Below are 22,262 nucleotides of genomic sequence, written 5' to 3' on the forward strand. Positions count from 1 at the left end.
GTTATTCTATTATGTAAGAAGAACCATTCATTCTCCTCAGCCACCAGACACTGCAATCTTGCCCCCATATTTCCACCCTTGATTCTAAGTAAGTAAAATCCTTTCAATGGAATGTGTCATCAGAAAATGTCCAATTGTTTAAATCAGTGGTTTTTATGCTAAATATATTTTAATAGTTTATTTTAATTTTTCATGTCATTATAATAAACAAAATCCTCCAAACATGCAGTTTTAACACCTACCATCAAGCCTTTTAATATCCTGACACTTCTTGTTCTGTAAGGGTAATTTTTTTTAACATTCTCCTCATTATCATCACAGCCAGGATTACGAGAATAGTCAACACTAGAGTTGAACAAATTTTGAGCATGCTCTGGTTTGTCCTAACCTGAGCGGGCAGCATTTGATTAGCGGTGGCCGTTAAAGTTGGATGCAGTCCTAGGGAGTCCTGGAAAACATGGATACAGCCTATAGTGTGCTTGAAGTTTGCTCAACTCTAGTTAATACCCACACATACTGTAGATAACATTAAAGAAGCAGTTCACAAAAAATTATTTTTGGCCCCCCCCCCCCCCCCGGTACGCGCTGGCACGTATACTCACCGCAGCTGACAGGTGTCCCACGGCGTGGCTTAGTTCCGGTCCCGCTGCGCCGTTCAAATCCGGCACGCGCTCACATCCGCTGCTGCTGTGACTCCTCTTCTTTGTCCTGTGATTACACGCTGGAACTCCAACACTTCAATACATTCTCTATGGAAGCGCGTGACTTCCGGCGTTCAATTACAAGACAGAGAAGAGGAGTCACTGCAGAACCTGAAGCACACATCAGATTTGAATGGCGCCGTGGGACTGAAACGAAGCCGCGCCGCGGGACACCGATCAGCTGCGGTGAATATACGTGCCAGCATCTACTGGGGGGGGGGGACAATAATAATTTTTTGGGAACTGCTTCTTTAAGTTCACAATTTACAATAGGTGAGGGAACAGAATCTTAGGTAATATGGGTGATCTCAATATCATACACAAAGAAAAGCTGGGGGAAAAAAACACAATCAGAAAATAAAAACAGATTATGAAAAACTTTTATTTATGGGTTTAACCTGTAAAAATAAAGTATCACACTTCCTTCAATAATGTGCAGTGGTGACAGATCCTAGATATATGTATGTCAGTAACTATGACTCTCAGCAGTGCAATCATTTTTTTTTCTTCTCCCCCCCTGATGTTTCCCCACAGCAGTGGTTTTGTCATGGGCCAAATGGAGACTGAGCAAAGAAACGCCATTCGGGGTGTTAAATAACTTCCCATCATGACACACAAAAGATTAACAAGGCTATTGGCAAACCATATCCATATAATAAGTCTTGCCCCTCATTGCCCTGCCCTTTCTAAGAGGCAAGACTTTATTTTATGAATATGATTTGCCAATAGTCAAATAGACCAAACTTAGTCACAGTACAATGTGTGATATAGTAATTGAACCCACTGTTCACAGTTTAGTTAGGCATTCACCTTCCTGCCAGTTTTTCCAATGTATACCACCGATGTACTGCACTTTTGTGGTGTGGATAAAGCCTTAGACATCAATCACAATGTTCATTAAGTGTTATCTATCTACATAATGTTAAACAACAAATATTCAATGGAAAGAAACAATAAATAGAAAATCTGTGTTTGTTATAAAGTAAGGCCCTAATGCAAACTTTTCACGTTATTTTAGTTAGTTATAACCAAGTAAAACAGCAGCCATTTCATGGGGACTTTTGGCTAACATCAGTGTTTCGCCATCAAATCTGCTGCGGATCCTGTATGTGTGAACGCACCCTTAAAGCCTTTTACTTTGGAAAAGTTCAATATTATAATCATTATTGACAGGAAATTCACATATGTATCTATTACATACCAAAAGATCATTTTAACTCTTAAAAGAGTACTCTAGCCATTTTAAAATAGGACCTTCATTATGTTTTATGCAAGGGCCGAAATAGATTAAAAAATTTAAATGGTTGGAGTACCCCTTTAAATATAAATAGAATATGTCTGGGAAAAACAAGCTTAAAAAATTGTTTTCTCTTCAGCTTTTACTATATTAGACAGTTAGTAACAAGAAACATAGGTACATGTTGAATATCCACATGCTGATTATTTATTAAACATCTTTAACTCAACTTACATTTTTAGATATATATCTCTAAATCAGCATGTAATGCTAGCCATACATTTTAGATAGCTTAAAGGGAATAAAGGGAACAGGTCAGTGCCAGACACTTTCAGCAATTGCTTGTCTCTCAAAGGGCCTGTTCACACTGAGCACATTTGGCAGAATTCCGCAGCTGAGCTCTCCGCCGCTGAATCCTGCCTGCCTCGGTGTGAAACACTGTGTCTATGGGAGGGCTCACAGCTCTGAGCTCAAAGAATTGACAAGTCAATTCTTTGAGCTGAGAGCCGTGGAGAGGGAAGGCACGCGAGCCCTCCAATAGAGACTGAGGGAGATGGGGTTCTTCGGTGGAGCTCTCGGAATTCCGCCGAAATTGCTCAATGTGAAAAGGCCCAAAGGGAGTAAAAAATCCTTCTTTATATAAGCAAAAGAGTAGAGTCAGATAACCGGCACTACCTTAGAGTGACGCTCCTCTCTGTGTCTAATTTGCCCCTACTGCTAAATAATAATTCCCAGGTGGTGCCCAACTTCTAGACAGTTCATGTTATGATAAACATATCAAGATGACAAGCAGAGGCACTCACCCTTTGGGATGTAAATGTGAATATATCCCGGAGGGTGAGTGCTGATCTGCTTATCATAAAATTCTTCCTTTACATATCATGTGCCAGCAGAAGAGAGTAAGAAGGTCGTACAAGGGCCTATTTACCTGATTTTGAGTAAGGCCAGCTTTAAATAGTAGCAGCTATCAAACGTTTTTAGGTTTTCACACTTCTTGTTAGTGAAACCACTATTGAATATTTATGCTAAAAATGATTTGTAAAAAGTCAGAGATGAAATAGGAGTGTTAATCGTATGTCCCATGTTTTGAGACTACCTTTCTTGGGAAAATCTTGGGCATTATAATATACATTCCAGCACATAAAATATATTTGTGTACCAGATATCAGGATGCCAACACCATGATAATGAAAATGCTTCCAAATGCCTACAGTATACCTCCGGAGTACATAAGCCATGTAAAAGTGCTAGATTTCTCATAAACGTCTAGTTTAATGTCCCGTGAATATTTTTCAGGTAGCGATGCGGCAGTTCGGGAACTTGTTGAAATGATTTTGATTATCCTTCAAACATAAAATAGTTTATATCTTTTTTAAGTATTGGTCTGTTTTAGGAACATATAAATCAAGTTTCATGGATTTTGCTTTTATTTGTAAATTCTATGAAGTTGCAAATGCATTTGCATCAAGATAAGATGAAGATTCTGTATCAAAATAGTCCTCAAGCCTCCACTGTAAGGTCTCAAAGGTTGGCCGTCTCTCTGGATTTTCATTCCAACACTCCAGCATGATGTTATAAAGGTCCTGGGGACAGTTGAAGGGTTTCGGCATCCTGTAACCTTGTTCTAGTTTCTCTAATGCCTGCTTTCCAGTCATGCCTGCATAAGAGAAGAAGGAAAAAAGGTTAAAAATAATCCATGTAATTAAAAAATTTACATAAGGGAATCATTTTCATGGATGTGCGCTGTGGGATTTCTTTAAGTACATGATGACCTTGTCTTTTCAGTTAAAGTAAAGAGACCTTGATCAGCAATTAAAAAACATGAAATTGCTCAGCTGGTAAAAACTGCAGGTAAACCATATTTGTAATTGCATGCTGCATGCTGGGTTTCTTATTAAGGAACTTCAAATGAAAGGGAATGTTAGAATGTTTTGCTTTATTTTCATAATAGACGGATAATTTCAATTAAATGAAAATGTGATCTCATCATTGTTTGCGCCTTTTGTTTTGCTAAGGATGTTTTATGAGCCACCGGTTAATAAAATTCATGTGGAAGGGCAACAATGCTGAAGATTCAACACTGCAATCCACCCTATGATAGTTCTGATATATTCTATCAATTTGTACTCTTCATGTTGCAGCCTTAACATAGTTATAAAATATGTATTGGAGGCGAATTGAAGAAGAAAAGTGGCTGACAATCAAGCTCTGATACCTATGATCACTAAAGGGTTGGAACACAGACAGTAAAAGAACACCAAAATATGCTATGGAAAAATGTCTTTTTATAGTCATTGAAAGTAATGAGTGACCTTACAACTATGGTGTAAAAGCATTCAAATCCCTTTAATTTGCCTTCTCAGAGAACATTCACTATAAATGTTAGGTTGTTGTCATGATATATTTTGATATATTGCTTGTACCTAGCTTTTTGATTAATTAAAATTACACATAGTTGAAACCCTCTAGAACGTACCTGCCGTTATGGTTCTTCACCTGATCGGTGTGCGGTTGTACCCCCTGCCGGAAGGTCAGGGAACTATGCATGCAACCACACTGGGTCAATTCCGTGCTTGAATCACATTTGGATTCAATAGGGCTTGCGAACAGAACCGACCTGACGTGGTTGTCTGAATAGTTGCCGAATCTACCAGAGACAGGTGCAACTGCACAACAGTTGTTGTAGTTCGGGTACAGTAGTTATGGATATGACCCATTTTGATCAGTTTGGTGCGAACAGGGATCATGAACAGAACTGACCCGGCATGGTCGTATTCACAGTTACCTAAACTCCAGGCAGCAGAAGTGACTGCATGCTGGTGGAGGGAGGAAACAAAATGACTCTGCTCTCTCCTGGTTTTCTACCTACCATTCTGACTGCTCTTTAGAGTATAATTTGCCAGCTCCACCTCTTCTTTTCTCAGGGATCCATCCTGGGTCCCCGTTTTATTTCTCATTCTACACCTAAGCTAAAGACACGTAACTATATACCTCTCCCGTTATATCACCTCTGCACTGCTACAAAACACCAGTGACTGTCTGTCTGCCATCTCTAACATTGCGTTCTCTCTATATCTCCAACTCAGTCTTACTAAAACTGCATTAACCTACCTACACCTGACACTTCCATCTCTATAAGTGTACTTATAGTGTTCGTTCAAAAAACGTTATTAGGATCGTTTTAAGATCGTTTAAGCCCATCTCGCACATTAGGATGAATCTGTGAAAGGTTATGTTCACACAACGTCAAAAATATTGAAAAGGTGGCCAATTTTCACATTTAAAAAAAGTCTGTTTTTGCTGAGATTTAACTGACTGCAATGGTAATACATTGAAGTCAATGGGAAGACAGACGTCCAATGCACGCAATGTATTGAATAACGGACGTTTTTGCCGCGGGCGTCAAAATAATGAACATGATCATTATTTTCGGACGTGTTTTGCAAACAACGGACATTTTTTATTAGTTGTTCACACACAGTTTTTCTTTCTCCATTTTTACTATTAAATTCAATGGACTTTTCAATTAAGCCGCACCCAAAGTCCAATTAGTAACCAAACTAGAATAATGTATAAACACCAGTCATTGCACTAAAGGAAGGCCAGGCTGCTAAATAACGTCCGTTATTTTAGACTCAAAATAACGGACGTAATTTTAAACGGAGCTGAAAAAAAATTGTGTGAACATAGCCAAAGACTGTTTAGACGAAACGATCAGAGAATTTTCAGTGAGCGATCAGAGATGATTTGAGAACGTGTTGAAAGATCATGATGAACGATTTCTTGCTCAACGCTCGATTGTTAGCTGTGTTTACACAAGCCGATTATCGCTCAAATATGATGGTTATCTCGAAAATTTGAACAATAATCACCACGTGTAAAAACGGCTAAAACTCACATTGTCACTACAATGCCTCCATAATCCGCACCTCTCACTTCCATCTCCAAGGATTTACCCGAGCTGCATCAGTTCTCTGCAGTAGCGGTCTTGGGCACCACGCATACCACGCAATTGCGTTGCGCCCCCGACATCCAGGGGGGCCCCGCTCTGGTGCCCAAGACCACTGCGGCTAACTATGTGCGCTCGTAACGAGCGCACATAGTTACAGGCAGCAGCGGCACTGACAGGGCAGGAGCCATTGGCTCCCTCCCTGTCAGTCACTCTTGTGGCCGCAGGAAGTGTTTTCCCTGCGGTCACAAGAGGCTGCTCTGTGTCTCTGGTGCCGGCGCTCGAGGCGTCACTGGAGCGCCGGTGCCATGACAACGGTAGAGCGGCCTCTTGTGACCGCAGGGGAAACACTTCCCGCGGCCACAAGAGGGAAGAGACGAGAAGAGAAGAGGAGACGCCAAACCCAGGTGAGTAAAAATGTTTTTTTTTTTTGTTTTTTTGTGTGTATTATATATAGGGGGCCTATATAAAACGGGAGGAGCGCACAGGGGGGCTATATAAAACGGGGGGAGCGCACAGGGGGCCTATATAAACGGGGGGAGCGCACAGGGGGCTATATAAACGGGGGGAGCGCACAGGGGGCTATATAAACGGGGGAGCGCACAGGGGGGCTATATAAACGGGGGGAGCGCACAGGGGGGCTATATAAACGGGGGAGCGCACAGGGGGGCTATATAAACGGGGGGAGCGCACAGGGGGCTATATAAACGGGGGAGCACACAGGGGGGCTATATAAACGGGGGGAGCGCACAGGGGGGCTATATAAACAGGGGGAGCGCACAGGGGGCTATATAAATGGAGGAGCGAACAGGGGGGCTATATAAACGGGGGGAGCACAAAGTGGGGGTATATATAAACGGGGGAGCGCACAGGCGGGCTATATAAACGGGGGAGCGCACAGGGGGGCTATATAAACAGGAGAGCACACAGGGGGATTCTATATAAGTGGGGTAGTGCACGGGGGCTATATAAACGGGGGGAGCGCACAGGGGGGCTATATAAACGGGAGCACACAGGGGGCTATATACAAGTGGGGGAGCTCACAGGGGAGCTATATACAAGTGGGGGAGCTCACAGGGGGGCTATATACAAGTGGGGGAGCTCACAGGGGGCTATATACAAGTGGGGGAGCTCACAGGGGGGCTATATAAGGGGGGAGCACACAGGGGGGCTATATACAAGTGGGGGAGCTCACAGGGGGCTATATACAAGTGGGGGAGCTCACAGGGGGCTATATACAAGTGGGGGAGCTCACAGGGGGCTATATACAAGTGGGGGAGCTCACAGGGAGGCTATATAAGGGGGAGCACACAGGGAGGCTATATACAAGTGGGGGAGCACACAGGGGGTATATAAAACTGGGGGCAGCACACGGGGGGGTATATACAACTGGGGGCAGCACACGGGGGGTATATACAACTGGGGGGAGCACACGGGTATATACGACTGGGAGAAGCACACAGGGGGTCTATATAGTATACTGGGGGAGCACACAGGGGGGCTATGTATAACTGGAGGATCACACAGGTCTATATATAACTGCGGGAGCACACAGGGGGGTCTATATACCACTGGGGACAGCACACAAGAGTTATATACTACTGGGGACAGCACACAAGTGGTATTTACTACTGTCGGCAGCGCACAAGGGGTCTATATAACTGGGGGCAGCACACAGCGGTCTTAATTACATTGGGACTGCACAGAAGGGCCTATATGCCTCACTACTATACTGGGGCACAGAACATACCTAATTATTAAGTGGGGGCACAGGGACACCTTTAATCTGTGGGGGCACAGAGGGGCGTAACTACTATATAGGGGTACAGAGGACCTAACTACTGTATGTGTTGGAGCCTAAAATATTTCTCTGACAGATTCTGGAGGGAAGATTACCAGCCGGGAGAAGACTTCAAGGTGGCCCAGGCTGGATGGAGAGAGAAAGAAAAAAAAGTAAAAGACGCTGATCAGAGAAGACGCCTCCTGTAAGTCACTGGATGTAACTGCACTCTGTTATAGGGTTGTAGTGATAGGGGTCATGGTGTGGCAGTATTATGTTATGGCATCATTGGTAATATCTTCCTGTTTTGTTCAGAGCAGTTTTGAGGTGATATGTAATCTCTGTATGGTGGTAGGAGGGTTATAAGAGGACTACTGGGGGGGGGGGGGGGGCAGCGCATGTCGAGGAGGGGGGGCATGGGGGGGCCCCAGACATGACTTTGCTTGGGGCCCCAGAAATGCCAAGACCGCCCCTGGTTCTCTGTAATGCATTACCCGAGAAAATCAGACTCAGTCCTAATACATAAAGTTTTAACCCCTAGACGACCTAGGTTGTTGACTTGCTGATGTGCTATGAATTCTTTGAGAGATTGGTCACACTATGACTGATGTTGTGTTATGTATTGTGGTCTACAGTTTCATATTACATAATAACAAATTTAAGGAGAAAAAGGAAACTGTATGGCCTCTCTTTATCATGTGCAAAAGAGTTTATTCAAGAAAACAAGTGATGTAAAGAACAAAACAGCCAAATCAATAAACATATATACATATATACACAAATGACTACAGTGTCCCTCTCTGTACTAAGCATGAGGCCCCCTGGTGTGGGCGTCCCCAAACTCCAGATGCAGGGGTACTGTACTGCGCTGTAGCACATAAATGGATACACAGGTGAGTAACATTAGTATGTGTCCAGCGGCACATTACATGATATGGCAGGTACAGAGTAGTAATACAGATACAGAGTATGCACTGAAGGCACTTTTGGCACCAATGCGTCCACCACTCAGTGCCTAGGTTAGGATATTTGAGTATAGACAATTTTATGACCCTGTTGTCGTGAATAGAATCAACATCAGGAAGACGTCACACTTGTTCTCCCAACACGTTTCCCCCTCCTATTGTTGTCAGTAAGGTGGGTTCATCAGGGAATAGAGTGTGGGTCTCATATAGAGATGTATAAATATTCTTACAAGCTGATAATGGTGGATACCGTAGGATACTGTATGGTATAGTATAGTAGTCGTATACACCCCCTCAAGGCGGACACTCTGTTGCAGGTAATAACAGGATCCACTATTGTGTAAAAGGGTGCTATATTGGTCCCCAAATGGCCCATCAGGTGCAGATTTATGTAAGGGCTTGATATAATCCCCCAAGGTCCTGCTGTTAAGGTTAGTCCAGCTAGTCCAGTTGTTGTTAGTAGATTAATAGGGTAGATAGTTAAGGACGTGGTCCATCCCACAGAGAGTCCAAGATGTCGGCGTGCGTGGTTGATGTGTTTCTCTGAAGAATGCGGTGGCACTGACGCCTGTGTCTCCAGGATGCGGGGGCACTCACAACAGGGTCATAAAATTGTCTATACTCAAATATCCTAACCTAGGCACTGAGTGGTTGACGCATTGGTGCCAAAAGTGCCTTCAGTGCATACTCTGTATCTGTATTACTACTCTGTGCCTGCCATATCATGTGATGTGCCGCTAGACACATACTGATGTTACTTACCTGTGTATCCATTAATGTGCTACAGCGCAGGGACAGTACCCCTGCATTTGGAGTTTGGGGACGCCCACACCAGGGGGCCTCATGCTTAGTACAGAGAGGGACACTGTAGTCATTTGTGTATATATGTTTATTGATTTGGCTGTTTTGTTCTTTACATCACTTGTTTTCTTGAATAAACTCTTTTGCACATGATAAAGAGAGGCCACACAGTTTCCTTGATGTGCTATGAAGCACGCTCAGGAGTGGAGCGTGCTTCATAGTAGGTGGGGGCAAGCTGCAATCAGTAGGCGGGCCCTCACTGTTAATGACAGGCTGCACCAATCGCGCTGAAGCCTGGCATTAACCCCTTAAACGCTGCAGGAGTCCCAATCACTGAGTCGGACCGCCAGAGGTCTCTTACCTTCCTCCGTGAGGTCCAATCGGTGCTCTGCTCATTGAGTCTGCCTCAGGCAGGCTCAATGAGCAGAGTGCCTATAACACTGATCAGTGCTATGTCTATGGCATAGCAATGATCAGTGTATATGATCTAATGATTGCATGTAAAAGTCCCAAGGGGACTTAAAATTTGTAAAAAAAAAAAGGTCAAATGTTTTTCAAAAATACCCCCCTATGCCATTATATAAATACAACATATAAAAATAAATAAACATATTATATACCATAGTGTGCGAAGTTGTCCAATCTATTAAAATATAACAATTATCATCCTGTACGGCAAACAGCAGGAAAAACAGGGAAACAGTAAAAAAAAGCGCCACAATTGCTGATTTTTTTTTACATTATATACAAAAAAAATAATAAAAAGAGATCAAAACGTCCAATCTACACAGATATGTTATTAATAAAAACTAGAGATCATGGTGCAAAAAATGACACCCCATACAGCCCCATAAGTGAAAAACTAAAACCGTTATAGAAGTCACAATAGGGCCATTTTACTAATAATTAAAAAAAAAAAAAAAGGATTTCTTAAAAAAAAACACATCTGTGTAAACCTGCAAATATTTGGGTTCAAATTGGCCTATAGAATAATGGTATTATGACGTTTTTACCGTATAGTACATTACATACACAGGAACCCCACCAAAAGTTACAATATTGTATTCTTTTTTCCAATTTCATCAATTCATATTTTCATAAATTATATTTTGGGGTTCCATCATACATGTTATGGTAGAATGAAAGACACCATTACAAAGTACACCTGTTCCTGCAAAAAACAAGTCCTTACATGGCCCTGTAGATAGAAAAGTGCTAGAGCTCTTAAAAGGGGAGGAGGAAAACAACGAAAACGCAAAAATGAAAATTGGCGCGGTTCTTTGGGTCAATTTGGGCTTGGTCTTTAAGGGGTTAAACATACCCTTAAAAATCATCTTTTCAAGTAGGATTATCAGGTTCTCTAAATTGGTCACCCCCTACAATTACTATTGCCAATCACTTGGACCTGTACATACAGTTAATGATTGGTGACTGGTTCGCCCCCCCCTTCATTTGCACTATCCTAATTTTCAAAGGGCCTCAGGTATTACACAACAGAAATGTGATACATAAGATTTTAGATTTTATCCATTATAATGTCAAAATTACATTTGAACGTACCAGGATATGGCATCTTTCCATAGGTTGCTATTTCAAAAAGAAGAATACCAAATGACCAAACATCAGATTTAACACTGAATTTGTTGCTCCGAATTGCTTCTGGTGCGGTCCATTTCAGAGGAAGCTTTGTATCATTTGTGGCCTGGTAAACATTATCATCCTGAAACAGAAATCAAGAATTAGGCAAACTTGGTATAACGTTAAGAGTTTAAAAAACAAACAAAACAAAAAATAAATACATTTCAAATTCTGTTATATATTTATCCAATATTTGCAACAGATGGAAAACTTACATTTCCGTAATACACAAATATGAAACACAAAAATGTATTTAAAAAAAAAAAAAAAAACACCCGTAATTTACCTCGAAAACTCTGGCAAGTCCAAAATCAGCCACTTTATACACACTATTTTCTCCAACAAGTACATTTCTAGCTGCTAAATCTCTGTGGATGAAGTTTTGTGTCTCTAGATATGCCATCCCTGACGCCACTTGCGCACCTATATCTATTTGTTGGGGTATTTTGATTGTCGCTCCATTATCAGCTGAAATGAAACATTAAATAGAAAATCAATATATTAGAACTATACAGCAGATTCGTTACTAAAGCATGTAAACACAACTGACGTGCTACTAAGAGTTCTAAGTTATTAATAACATTCATTATCTGTAATGCAATGGAACAAACATATCTTTTAACACTTCATATTATGGATCTTTTTAACTTTTTAGAAAAAAAAACATGGCTTTGAATCGCCATATTCTGACTTCTATAAGCTTTTTTTTGCTATTCTGAATGTTAGTCCGGTACCGAGGGACTTTGATTTCCAGCGGCAACCACTTCATTTGAGAATTATTACCTATGTCCTTTAAGTTGGTCGTGACTTGGCACACCCACACCAGGTGAGCAGTTACATATATATTTCTGAGACTCGCCCTACATCGATTTTGTGTCACCCTGAGGCGCTCTGCCCCCCCCCACCCCTTTTGTCTGTTATATTTCTATAACATACATGTGAAGGCTTATTTTTCGCACTATGATCTGTACTTTTTATCCTTACCAGACTTGCGTGGAAAAGACATTTTATTTGCTTCTTATTACTTTTTATTCTGCTTTATTGATGATGTTACCATGCCATTTATGCCGGTCGCATTGGTTTTAATGTTTAATAGAGAAGTATGTTTTGTACTTTATTTATTTTTTAAAAAATTTTTAAGTCACATTTTTTACATTTTTTTTAAGGGACAATAATACGCAGTCATTTGATATTTGCATATCTATATATAGCATATATTTGCATATCATAATTGCATATACAGATCGATGCTATGCTTCTGCATAGCATTGATCAGTTATATCATTGCTCTGCTGATTAAAGGGGTAGTGCGGCGCTAAGAAATTATTCACAAAATAACACACATACAACTTTGTAATGTATGTGAATGGCCCCCTTCCCCGTGTTCCCCGCCCCCCGCCCGTGGACCCGGAAGTGTAGTGCATTATACATACCTGATACGTGTCGACCCCCGTCCGCCGTTTTCTGACAGTGATGTTATCTTTGGGAGGCCGGCCGACCCGCTCCTGCCGTCCCTCATGCCGGCCGCCCTCTGCCGCATCATAACTGTGCTCAGCCGCGATTGGCTGAGGATAACTGTGCTCAGCCAATCGCGGCTGAGCACTGTCAGAAGACGGCGGACGGGGGTTGACACGTAGGTATGTATAATGCACTCCACTTCCAGGTCCACAGGCGGGGGTCGGGGAGCACGGGGAAGGGGGCCATTCACATACATAACATACATTACAAAGTTGTATAACTTTGTAATGTGTGTTATTTTGTAAATAATTTCTTAGCGCTGCACTACCCCTTTAAGTGTGCATGAGGCATACTCATTCAGCAGAGCGGCTGGGAGTGCCACAGAAGGTAAATATAACCCTGTGGCAGCCATAACAACTAGTCAACACTCCCGCTATATGCTTTGGGGGTGCCGATCAGAGCCCTGACAGGTCCAGTACCGGTCTGGTAACTGCTTTTTTTTTTTTTTTTTTTTTTGAGTCTTGATCACAAATAAACTGATGACTTCAATGAAGAAAAACATATATATATATATATATATATATATATATATATATATATATATATATATATATCAACATGGTGCATGGATAGAAAGAGTATCTGTTCCATGGAACATTGCTCTTTACAGTGCACAGATAGGTTTACATTTAAGAGATCAGACCTAACCGTTATATCGACAATAAGTAATCCATGACAAGCAATCGGGTGTTTTTATTATTGGGATAGCACCTTTCATTTCGGCTGTAAGTAATTGGTATTCTGCTAATAGCCAAAGTTTTGTTATTGCCAAAGTAATTCATTAAATTTCTCCAACTTTTCTTTCCTGGAACTGCAATATTTCACATCCCTGTCTACTGCAGAGCAATACAATTTCCACCACGAACAAATGCATCCACATTTTTCAAGGAAAAGAGACTTTACTGTTACCGTGAACTTGCTGAACTGCAGTCATCTTGTAATTGGGCTATAATTAATAGAGCTTTTTTGCGACAATTATTCTTTATTGGTTTGACCTTTTAATTTAATAGAGTTCAGTTTTCTCAGTGGCAGTGATCAAATAAACCAATATGAATTGCAAATCAGAAAAGGCTTGTTAAGTTAGCCATAAACATTAGATGAATGTTGGCTGATCCTGCCAGTTACAGGGGAATGGCTGAACACTGATGGCAATGTTGGCGGAATAAAGTATGGGGCAGATATGTCATGCGGGTTATCTCCTTATCCCTATTTAGAACATGAGCTTGCTCAACCAAGCTATTTTGTGTGTGTGTGATGGCCAAGGCCATATCAGTTTTCCAATTGTATTACATTGCCTAGGCCCTGCCTCTACTGCTGTAAACAGTTCCCGGAAGTTAACTCTTCTCATGCTGGGCAGTCAGTAGACCATGTGGCATGTGAAGGATGTGACAGGGTATCACATATTTGGTATCACTGCATTCATACTTACGCAGAGAATAAAGATAAAGAGGGACATTTACCAAGACCGGCGTACTCATACGCCAATCTTAAATAACGCACCATCCCCGCCAGATTTAATAAGAGGCCCATACTTCTAAGTAACGCTGGCCTGTCGCTTGGATTGTGCAAAAATTTTACAAAAAATAGGGAATACAATATATGCAATAGAAGGCCTTTTACCGCCACATATAATAAAAGGAAAATATATGACTGATAATTTTTTTTACTCCTTTTCAAAGCTAAAATAAGTTCTGCCACTAAGTTAAAACTAGACTGTATGCATCGAAGGTAAGCACCAACAGACTTACTTAATCCATGCTTTTAAAATGTACAATTAAAAAAGTAACAATTTTGGAAGGATTTTTTTCCCCAATTTAAATACCACTGTTAAGTGGTTAAGTATATTTTATGACCTTTAAAGAAGGCTATGGGAAAAATGTCAGAACAATGCTACCTTTTAAGAAAACACCACCAACCCAAGAAATACCACAATAATGTCAGAAACCAAAACTCTTTGCATGCCCCTAGAGATGAGCGAACCTGGAGCATGCTCGAGTCCATCCGAACCCGAACTTTCGGCATTTGATTAGCGGTGGCTGCTGAAGTTGGATAAAGCCCTAAGGCTATGTGGAAATCATGGATATAGTCATTGGCTGTACCCATGTTTTCCAGACAACCTTAGAGCTTTATCCAACTTCAGCAGCCACCGCTAATCAAATGCCGAACGTTCGGGTTCAGATGGACTCGAACCCGAACCCGAACATCAGGCATCTGTCAAAAGCCCAACCACAGACCAGTCATTGAAGTTGCTGTTAGAAGCAGAAGATAAAGTTGAAAGTAAAGTCTAATGAAATTTCAAGCAGTTGGAGGTTGATAGAAATAAGCACAGAGATGTGGCAGGCAAGCCACAGGATATACATAGATGGGCTTTTGCATTCATGGGGAACACCCCTGGGTTTTTGAAGTGCAATTTCATAAAAATAAGAAAAAAACAGCTATCCTGGCACTGAATGGGCTCAATCTGATATGAATGAAATTAGAAACCTTATATAATTATGCACTTATTTTAACCACCTAAAACCCTGTAACAGGTCTGCTTTAAGGTCCTATGGAGAAGCCTATAAAATGCTGGATGCATTGCATACAATGTAATTATGTAGTATGTTTTATTTTGCACTACAGACATTAACATTGCCTTAAACATGCTCCATTTTAAGTCTATAGGGGTAGTCTTATGCAAGAAGGCAGGGAGAGCAAGGAGCAAGAAAGTGAAGTACTTAGCTGAGCGCTTCTCTCAGCTCATTGTAACAATGAGCTGGAAAATTTGTGATGCAGCCTGCTGAACGGAATGCTGGTGGAAAGCTCTGACTCACGATACGCCATGACAATGGTCATTAACAGTTGCTAGCGCTCCATGTTTTCTCAGCACCTGATTAATCAGCCTGAAAATTGTAGCCAACTTGTAGACTGGGGGGCAGATGAGCACAGAGAGGGGGCGTGGCCTCTGCGTTCGCTGCATTTGACATTTTTTTGTTGGAAAAATGTCAGTGAAACCTACGCCAACTCTGAGCTGGCGTAGGTTTCACTTTCTACACACAGATGGGCTCCGGTGCGCACAGGCATTGCACCTCTACATAAATCCCCAGAGCCTCAGCACTGCAGGGATATTTTTAAGCCTGGTGCAAATGTCCCCCTAGGTGACCAAGTTATTCAGATTCATAATTCATTTACAATTTCAGTTGTTACTTGCCTTGAAGATACATAAGCAAACTGCCATGTCTCATAAGCTCTGTAATAATATAGACTGGCTCTTCCAAACTGCACACTGCATAGAGCTGGATAAGCCTTGGATGTCGGAGGCTTTTCATAAGTTGTGCCTCCCTTAAAAAGTCTTGGGGATTCATTGATCCTAAGGTACAAAAAAACAAAACAATTTAATATGTATACTTTGTTTCTTTTAGGAAAGCACACCAGAATAATTAATTTTGTCTTTTCTGCATGCACAGTCTAAGCTCTCAAAGAATACCAGTCCATCTGAACAATATGCACAACTGAAGGATATCAGACTGAGTAGACAAACAATCTTTTTATGTCTTTCCGGCCTTTGAAATGAAGAATCAGACCGAAAATGTAAGAAATGTCAAGAAGAAAGAATTTTGTTTTAAGTTTGCCTGTTCTCAGATGTAGATGTGTTCTTTTTATGCAATTGCCTAACATATGATGTTCGATTCACCAAAGCTAAATTATAATTTGTAATGAGCCCTAATAAAGAAACAGAGTGCTCAACCTACCCGTCTCATAGAAACATAGAAGACTTTCAGCAAAAAAAAAGACTACTTGGTCCGTCTAGTCCGCTCTCCTAGTATTTCCTTTCCTATTATCTCAGAATAGACACATGTTTATCCCAGGCAGGTTTACTTTAAATTAATGTAGGTTTACCTACCGAAACTGCTGAAAGTTTGTTCCTACTTTGTTCACTACTAATCTTTCAGTAAGTAATATTTTCTTTTGTTTCTGACCCCTTACCCAACTAATCTCAGATTGTGTGCCCTTGTGTTCAGTGATATCACTCTATGTGCAGTTCTCCACACCATCCACAAGCATAGATCCTGCATATTCAATATACTGTGATGCCTTGGATTACGAGCATAATTCGTTTCTGGACTGTGCTTGTAATCCAAATCACTCTTAAACCATAGTAAATTTTCCCATAAGAAATTATTGAAGAGCTTCTAATAGATCCAGACCAAGTCGGCTCTGTAAATAATAGAGAGGCGAGAGACAATACTCAGAGCATTCTCACTAGCCAAATATGCACAGGATGCTCACATCGGGACATTGTTTCTCGCCTTAGATGCAGAAAAAGCCTTTGATAGGATGGATTGGAGGATTCTTGAGTCCTCACTGAAACAGATAGGTCTAGGCGAAAACCTGACCACGAAAATTATGGCCCTCTACAACAACCCAACAGCCAGAATTAAAGTCAATGGCACACTCTCACCTACAATAAACATCAAAAATGGGAGCAGACAGGGTTGCTCCCTATCACCGACTCTCTACATTTTGTGTATGGAGCACCTCTTAGTCGCTATCAAAAACAACCCGGATATAAAAGGGATCAGGATAGGAGGTAAATACCACATTTGCTCTGCGTACGCGGATGATTTGTTATTATTCATCACACAGCCTCACTTATCCCTTCCCTCCCTACTGAAAACTATTAAAGACTTTGCAGCACATAGTAACTATAAATTGAACCTAAGTAAATGTGAAGCTCTCACCATCTCTTTACCGGAGGATGCTAGGAAGAATCTAATAGACAACTTCCATTTTAAATGGAAAGATAAATCCCTTAGCTATTTGGGAACTCAGATTGCCACTTCTAACGAAACCATAATTAAAGAAAATTTTGACGCCCTCATGGGAAAAATCAAAAAAGACATCTCAAACTGGGACAAAAAAGAATACTCCTGGATAGGCAGGATCAATATCCTCAAAATGAACATAATACCCCAACTGCTATATCTATTCCAAGCAGTCCCGGCCACCCTAAACCAGACCTACCTATCCAGGATGAATTCCATTCTCAATAGATTCATTTGGTCACACAAACAAACACGTATAGCCAATAAAACACTAAATAGACCAAAGCCTCAAGGGGGCTTAGCCCTACCCAATTGTAAGTCATATTACCAGGCCTCCATCCTAAACAGGGTTTATGATGCTTTCAAACACAGGGACCACAAAACCTGGGTTAAACTGGAAGCTTCCATTACAAACTTCGACTCCACGGCCATACTGTGGACACCAAAAGACATCTTAAAAGATATCAAATCCCTCCAATCATCTCCAATTAGCGCTTCAATCACACATCTGGCTAACTACCCGAAGCAACTACCCTCAACACAATTCAGACATGATGGCCCACTCACACCTCTAGGAAGGAACATCAGATTTATCCCAGCGTTACACAAAAAGTCCTTTTTGGGCTTACCCACAGAAGAAAATATCACATTTTTTGATCTAACTGACAAAGAGGGAATTAAACAGGTATCTGAACTGCCGCATAAAGAATCCAGAGACACACTGCCAACAGAAATCATTGAACAGCAATACTCTCAACTGACAGCCTTTTATGCACGACAAAAAGATAACCTAAAACTAAATAGGAAGATGTTTCCGTTTGAAGAGCTTTGCACGTCCGCTTCCACCGCAGCTAAAACAGTGTCTAGGATATACAAATGGTTGGTCTCGGAGGAAGAGAAACTCCCAGACTACATTAAAAGTTGGGAAAAAGAACTAGATTTATCCTTCACTGAGGAGGAGATATCTATGTCCTTCCTTATTACTCACAAAACTTCCATATCCTGCAAAATACAGGAGAGGAATTTCAAAATTCTATCACGATGGTATCTGGTCCCATCTAAACTCTCTAAAATGTATCAGAATCAGACAGACGCCTGTTGGAGATGTGGTGGAGGCGGAGGAACAATGACACACATATGGTGGGCCTGCCCCCCAATACAGAAATATTGGTCAGATATAACAAATCTCATAAACACTATATCAGACATTAAAATTATAAACCAACCAAAACACACCCTGTTATCAATGATACCTGGTCAAGCGCATACTGTTAAGAATTCACTACTAGGATTTCTGCTGACAGCTGCTAGAGCGACAATAGCAAGAAAGTGGAAAACCACCACAGTTCCAAATATCCAGGAATGGATAGACGAGGTGGACACAATCCACAGACTGGAGGAATTGGTAGCAGATGACCTTGACACAGGTAAAAAATTCCAAATGAAATGGTACAACTGGACAATATTCAAAGAGTCAGATAAGTACAAAGACATAATTAAAGAACACCTTTAAAACCTCAGGATATACTCCAAGGCCGAACACCCATATTACACATCAAACTACATTTACAGAGGTGGCTTCTGTGTCGCCGATGGGCGTCGGATAAGGTACGTTATTTAAAAACCGCAATCACTCCCCTATACCCCCCTTATTCCCTCCCCCCACTCCCATTTCCCCTGTTACCCTGCTCCCCCTCCTTTTTTCTCCCCCAGGTTCGCTAGATGGTTAATTACTGTATAGTAACGGTTCATGAGAGGTTTGACTAGGCGAAAATTACTATATGACAACTGTTAATCCACATCCTATCAATGGGTACCCCATCTCCTTATCGCCTCCCCTCACCTCTTATCTGAACCATATTCCTTCATTTCAGTAAATCTTTTTTTGTTTTTGTTTCTTTTTCAATAAAACATATATTTGCAAGAAATTATTGAAATGCAGACAATTGATTCTACATTCCAAAAATAATCATTGTATATTCTGAATAACATGTAAAGCAAATAAAAAAAAAAACATTTAGAAACAGCTGAATATGTGATATTATAAGTTTCTGTACAGTATAGCAATCAGCATGTGGAGTATTATATATAGTAACTGCATAAACCTAAAAATAACAGCAGCAGTTTGTAGATACAGGATGGAACTGCAGATCCCCATAATGCAGTAGCGTAGTACAACATGCTAGAATAGAGAAGCAGGGCTGCTGTCAGAGCTCTGTGTAATCACATGACAGCAATGGGGACGGGGTGTGTGTTCAGCATGGACCAATCAGAAAGTGAAAATCACAGAGCTGTGCAGGAGGACAGTGTCAGAAACTTTTGTATACAGCAGTGTGAATAGCTGAGTGTAAGTGCAGGCACATTATAGCAGCAGTGTGTATAGCCGAGTGTGAGAGCAGGCACATTATAGCAGCAGTGTGTATAGCTGAGTGTACGTGCAGGCACATTATAGCAGGAATGGAGAGGATGGGAAACACAAGGTCTGACAGAGACTGCAGCGAGCAGAAAGGAATGAGCAGGGCATATGCTCATGGGCACCTACATGCAGCACTCTCTGTCCGGGGAAAAGACACTGTCTGTGTCTTTTTTCTGCTCTCAATTCGCTTCATTTTATCGGTGGCACCTAGGTGGGGCTTGGGGCTCTACCCACCCGGGAGATAGAGACTAACTGCCACTGTCCATATAGGAAAGATGGCCCAACTGCCATGAAGCCCCGCCTAGGTGATACTGTCCATTGATAAAATTAAGTGATTTTAGAGCAGAAAAAAGACACAGACAAGTGTTATACAGGTATATATTGAATGTGCTGCATCTAAGGTTGTGGTTGGTGTGGAGAATTGCATAGAGTAAAGAGGGTTGACAAGATAACTTTAAAGGTTTTGATCATGCCCCCCCTTTGTTTTCTTTCCTCCAGACTGTACAGATTTAGATTCTTAAAGAGAACCAATCATGCACGAAATTCAATTTTTTTTTATTCACTAATTCAATGTAATTTATTATTTTATTAACATTTGTAATTACTTCCAGTTATTTTTTCGTCCACATTTTTAATTAATTCACCTTTTACTGCACTGTCTCACCCCGGCTCTTTTCAAAAGAGCCGGCGCGAGACAGGAAGCTCCCGTCATTTACAGCGGCAGCAAGGCTGGGCGCCGCCATCTTGATTACGTCATTTGCATTCCAATCGACAAAATAAAGATACAGACTGCAAAGGCAGTGTGTATCTTATACTTTACCCAATCCCCTTTTGCGGAGAAGCAAGGCCGGCGCCGCCATCTTGATGACGTCAATTGCGCTCCAGCTGTGGAACGCAAGTGACGTGATCAAGATGGTGGCGCCCAGCCTTGCTGCACCGAAAAACAGGATTGGGTATAGTATAAGATAAAGACTGCAAAGGCATCTAACAGGTGGCCAAAAAGGAGAAGTCTGGTGAATTTAATAATGACAGTGTGGGCAGGGGATAGGGGGAACATAATAAAAAACCTATACTTACCCATGCCCGTGCCCTTGAAGTGCCGCAGGCTCCTGGACCTCGTTGGATGTCATCTTCTCTTCTTTTCTTGGTACGTCACATCTCAGAGGAGCAGCGGTGTCCCGTCCCAGCCACTGGCTGGCTGATGGATGCCCCACTCATGAGGTAGCAGGAGGGAGAGATGGAAAATCCCGGAGGGAGTCTGGGAGTGGGACGTGGCGCTACTAGGGCACAGGGACCAGTAAGTATAGGCTCTTTATTATGGCCCCCACCCTCTGCCCGTAATTAATATTTTTTTTCCCCCTGGACTTCTTTAAATATTATAAGAAGAATGTATTACTTGTTTGTAAATGCTTGTTGTTATTCATAATGGTTTGACATGTAGAGTAACAAACGGTTGTGGATTTCTAATTCAGAATCAGTATTATTTATAAAACTGTAAAATAACAATATACAGGAAAAATTATTGGCAGCACGAAAAGCAAAATATGTGACACAACATGAATAAATCAGTTTGTTTCCATACTGTACCTCTTCATACCTGTTTTTAATGTTTTAATAGCCACTGATATGGTATTGTTCCATAATCCTTCCCAAACTTCTCCAAACTGACCCTGCCCCAGCTTCTTCAAAAACTTCAATGAGTTTCGGTCAATTTCCCAATGATCTGCAGTTTGATAACATAAATCTGGAGGCAGAGGAACGTCCTTCTGTTTTAAAAAGAAAAAAATATATGCATTTTTAAAGTTATCTGTATATTATTGGATAAAATATGAATAGTTTTTTGATCTAGTTGAGAAAGTTACACTAGTAGCTACACCATTTTGTAGCTGTCATGCTGCGGAGCACTATTATGGTGCTGACATAATATAACATCTGACAATGCGCTCTGAAGCCCAGGATAAGAGATTATTCTGGTTGCAGCCTTATAATTGCAAAGGCTCTTTTTTATTGTGATTTTGCAATGTCTGTTGGAGGTTTTTTGACAAAAAGCACTGACACATATCTCTGGCAATGTATGTCAATACAGTGCCATCCATCAAAGACCACCCACAGGCTCTTGTGGTTAAACAAAAGTGCACTGACTGGTATGTTTTCCTGCATTATTCCATAAAAAAAAAAAAAAAAAAAAAAAAAGAAGTATTCTCAGCAAATATTGGAAAATGGAGGCAAAAGGTCATTTGGCCTGTGTCAGGCGAATTATATAAAGAAGAAAACTGTATGACCTTCATCATGTGCAGAAAAATTTATTACAAAAAGAGATGTGGTAGGCATACAAGTACAGACATACAAATATATTTACATATATACAGACGACTACAATGTCCCTGCCTACACTAATTTCAGGGCCCTGGTGTGGGCGTCTCCAAACTCCAGGTGCAGGGGACTTTCCCTA

The 22,262-nt window shown here is 41.2% G+C and overlaps 1 protein-coding gene across 1 annotated transcript in view; it reads right to left on the reverse strand.

The window, feature by feature from the left end:
- Positions 1-1,063: 1,063 nt before the first annotated feature.
- The window catches only part of FRK (fyn related Src family tyrosine kinase), a 63,121-nt gene continuing 41,922 nt past the window's right edge, over positions 1,064-22,262 (reverse strand). Inside the window, exons 4-8 of the mRNA XM_069974870.1 lie at positions 21,408-21,576; positions 15,780-15,938; positions 11,358-11,539; positions 10,994-11,153; positions 1,064-3,595 (exon numbers count right to left, since the gene is read on the reverse strand). Coding sequence (XP_069830971.1) covers positions 3,378-3,595; positions 10,994-11,153; positions 11,358-11,539; positions 15,780-15,938; positions 21,408-21,576 — 888 coding nt within the window. The 3' untranslated portion in view covers positions 1,064-3,377. The remainder of the gene's footprint in view (positions 3,596-10,993; positions 11,154-11,357; positions 11,540-15,779; positions 15,939-21,407; positions 21,577-22,262) is intronic.

The sequence above is a fragment of the Dendropsophus ebraccatus genome, chromosome 6 (genome assembly GCF_027789765.1).
Source record: "Dendropsophus ebraccatus isolate aDenEbr1 chromosome 6, aDenEbr1.pat, whole genome shotgun sequence".
Taxonomy (NCBI): Eukaryota; Metazoa; Chordata; class Amphibia; order Anura; family Hylidae; genus Dendropsophus; species Dendropsophus ebraccatus.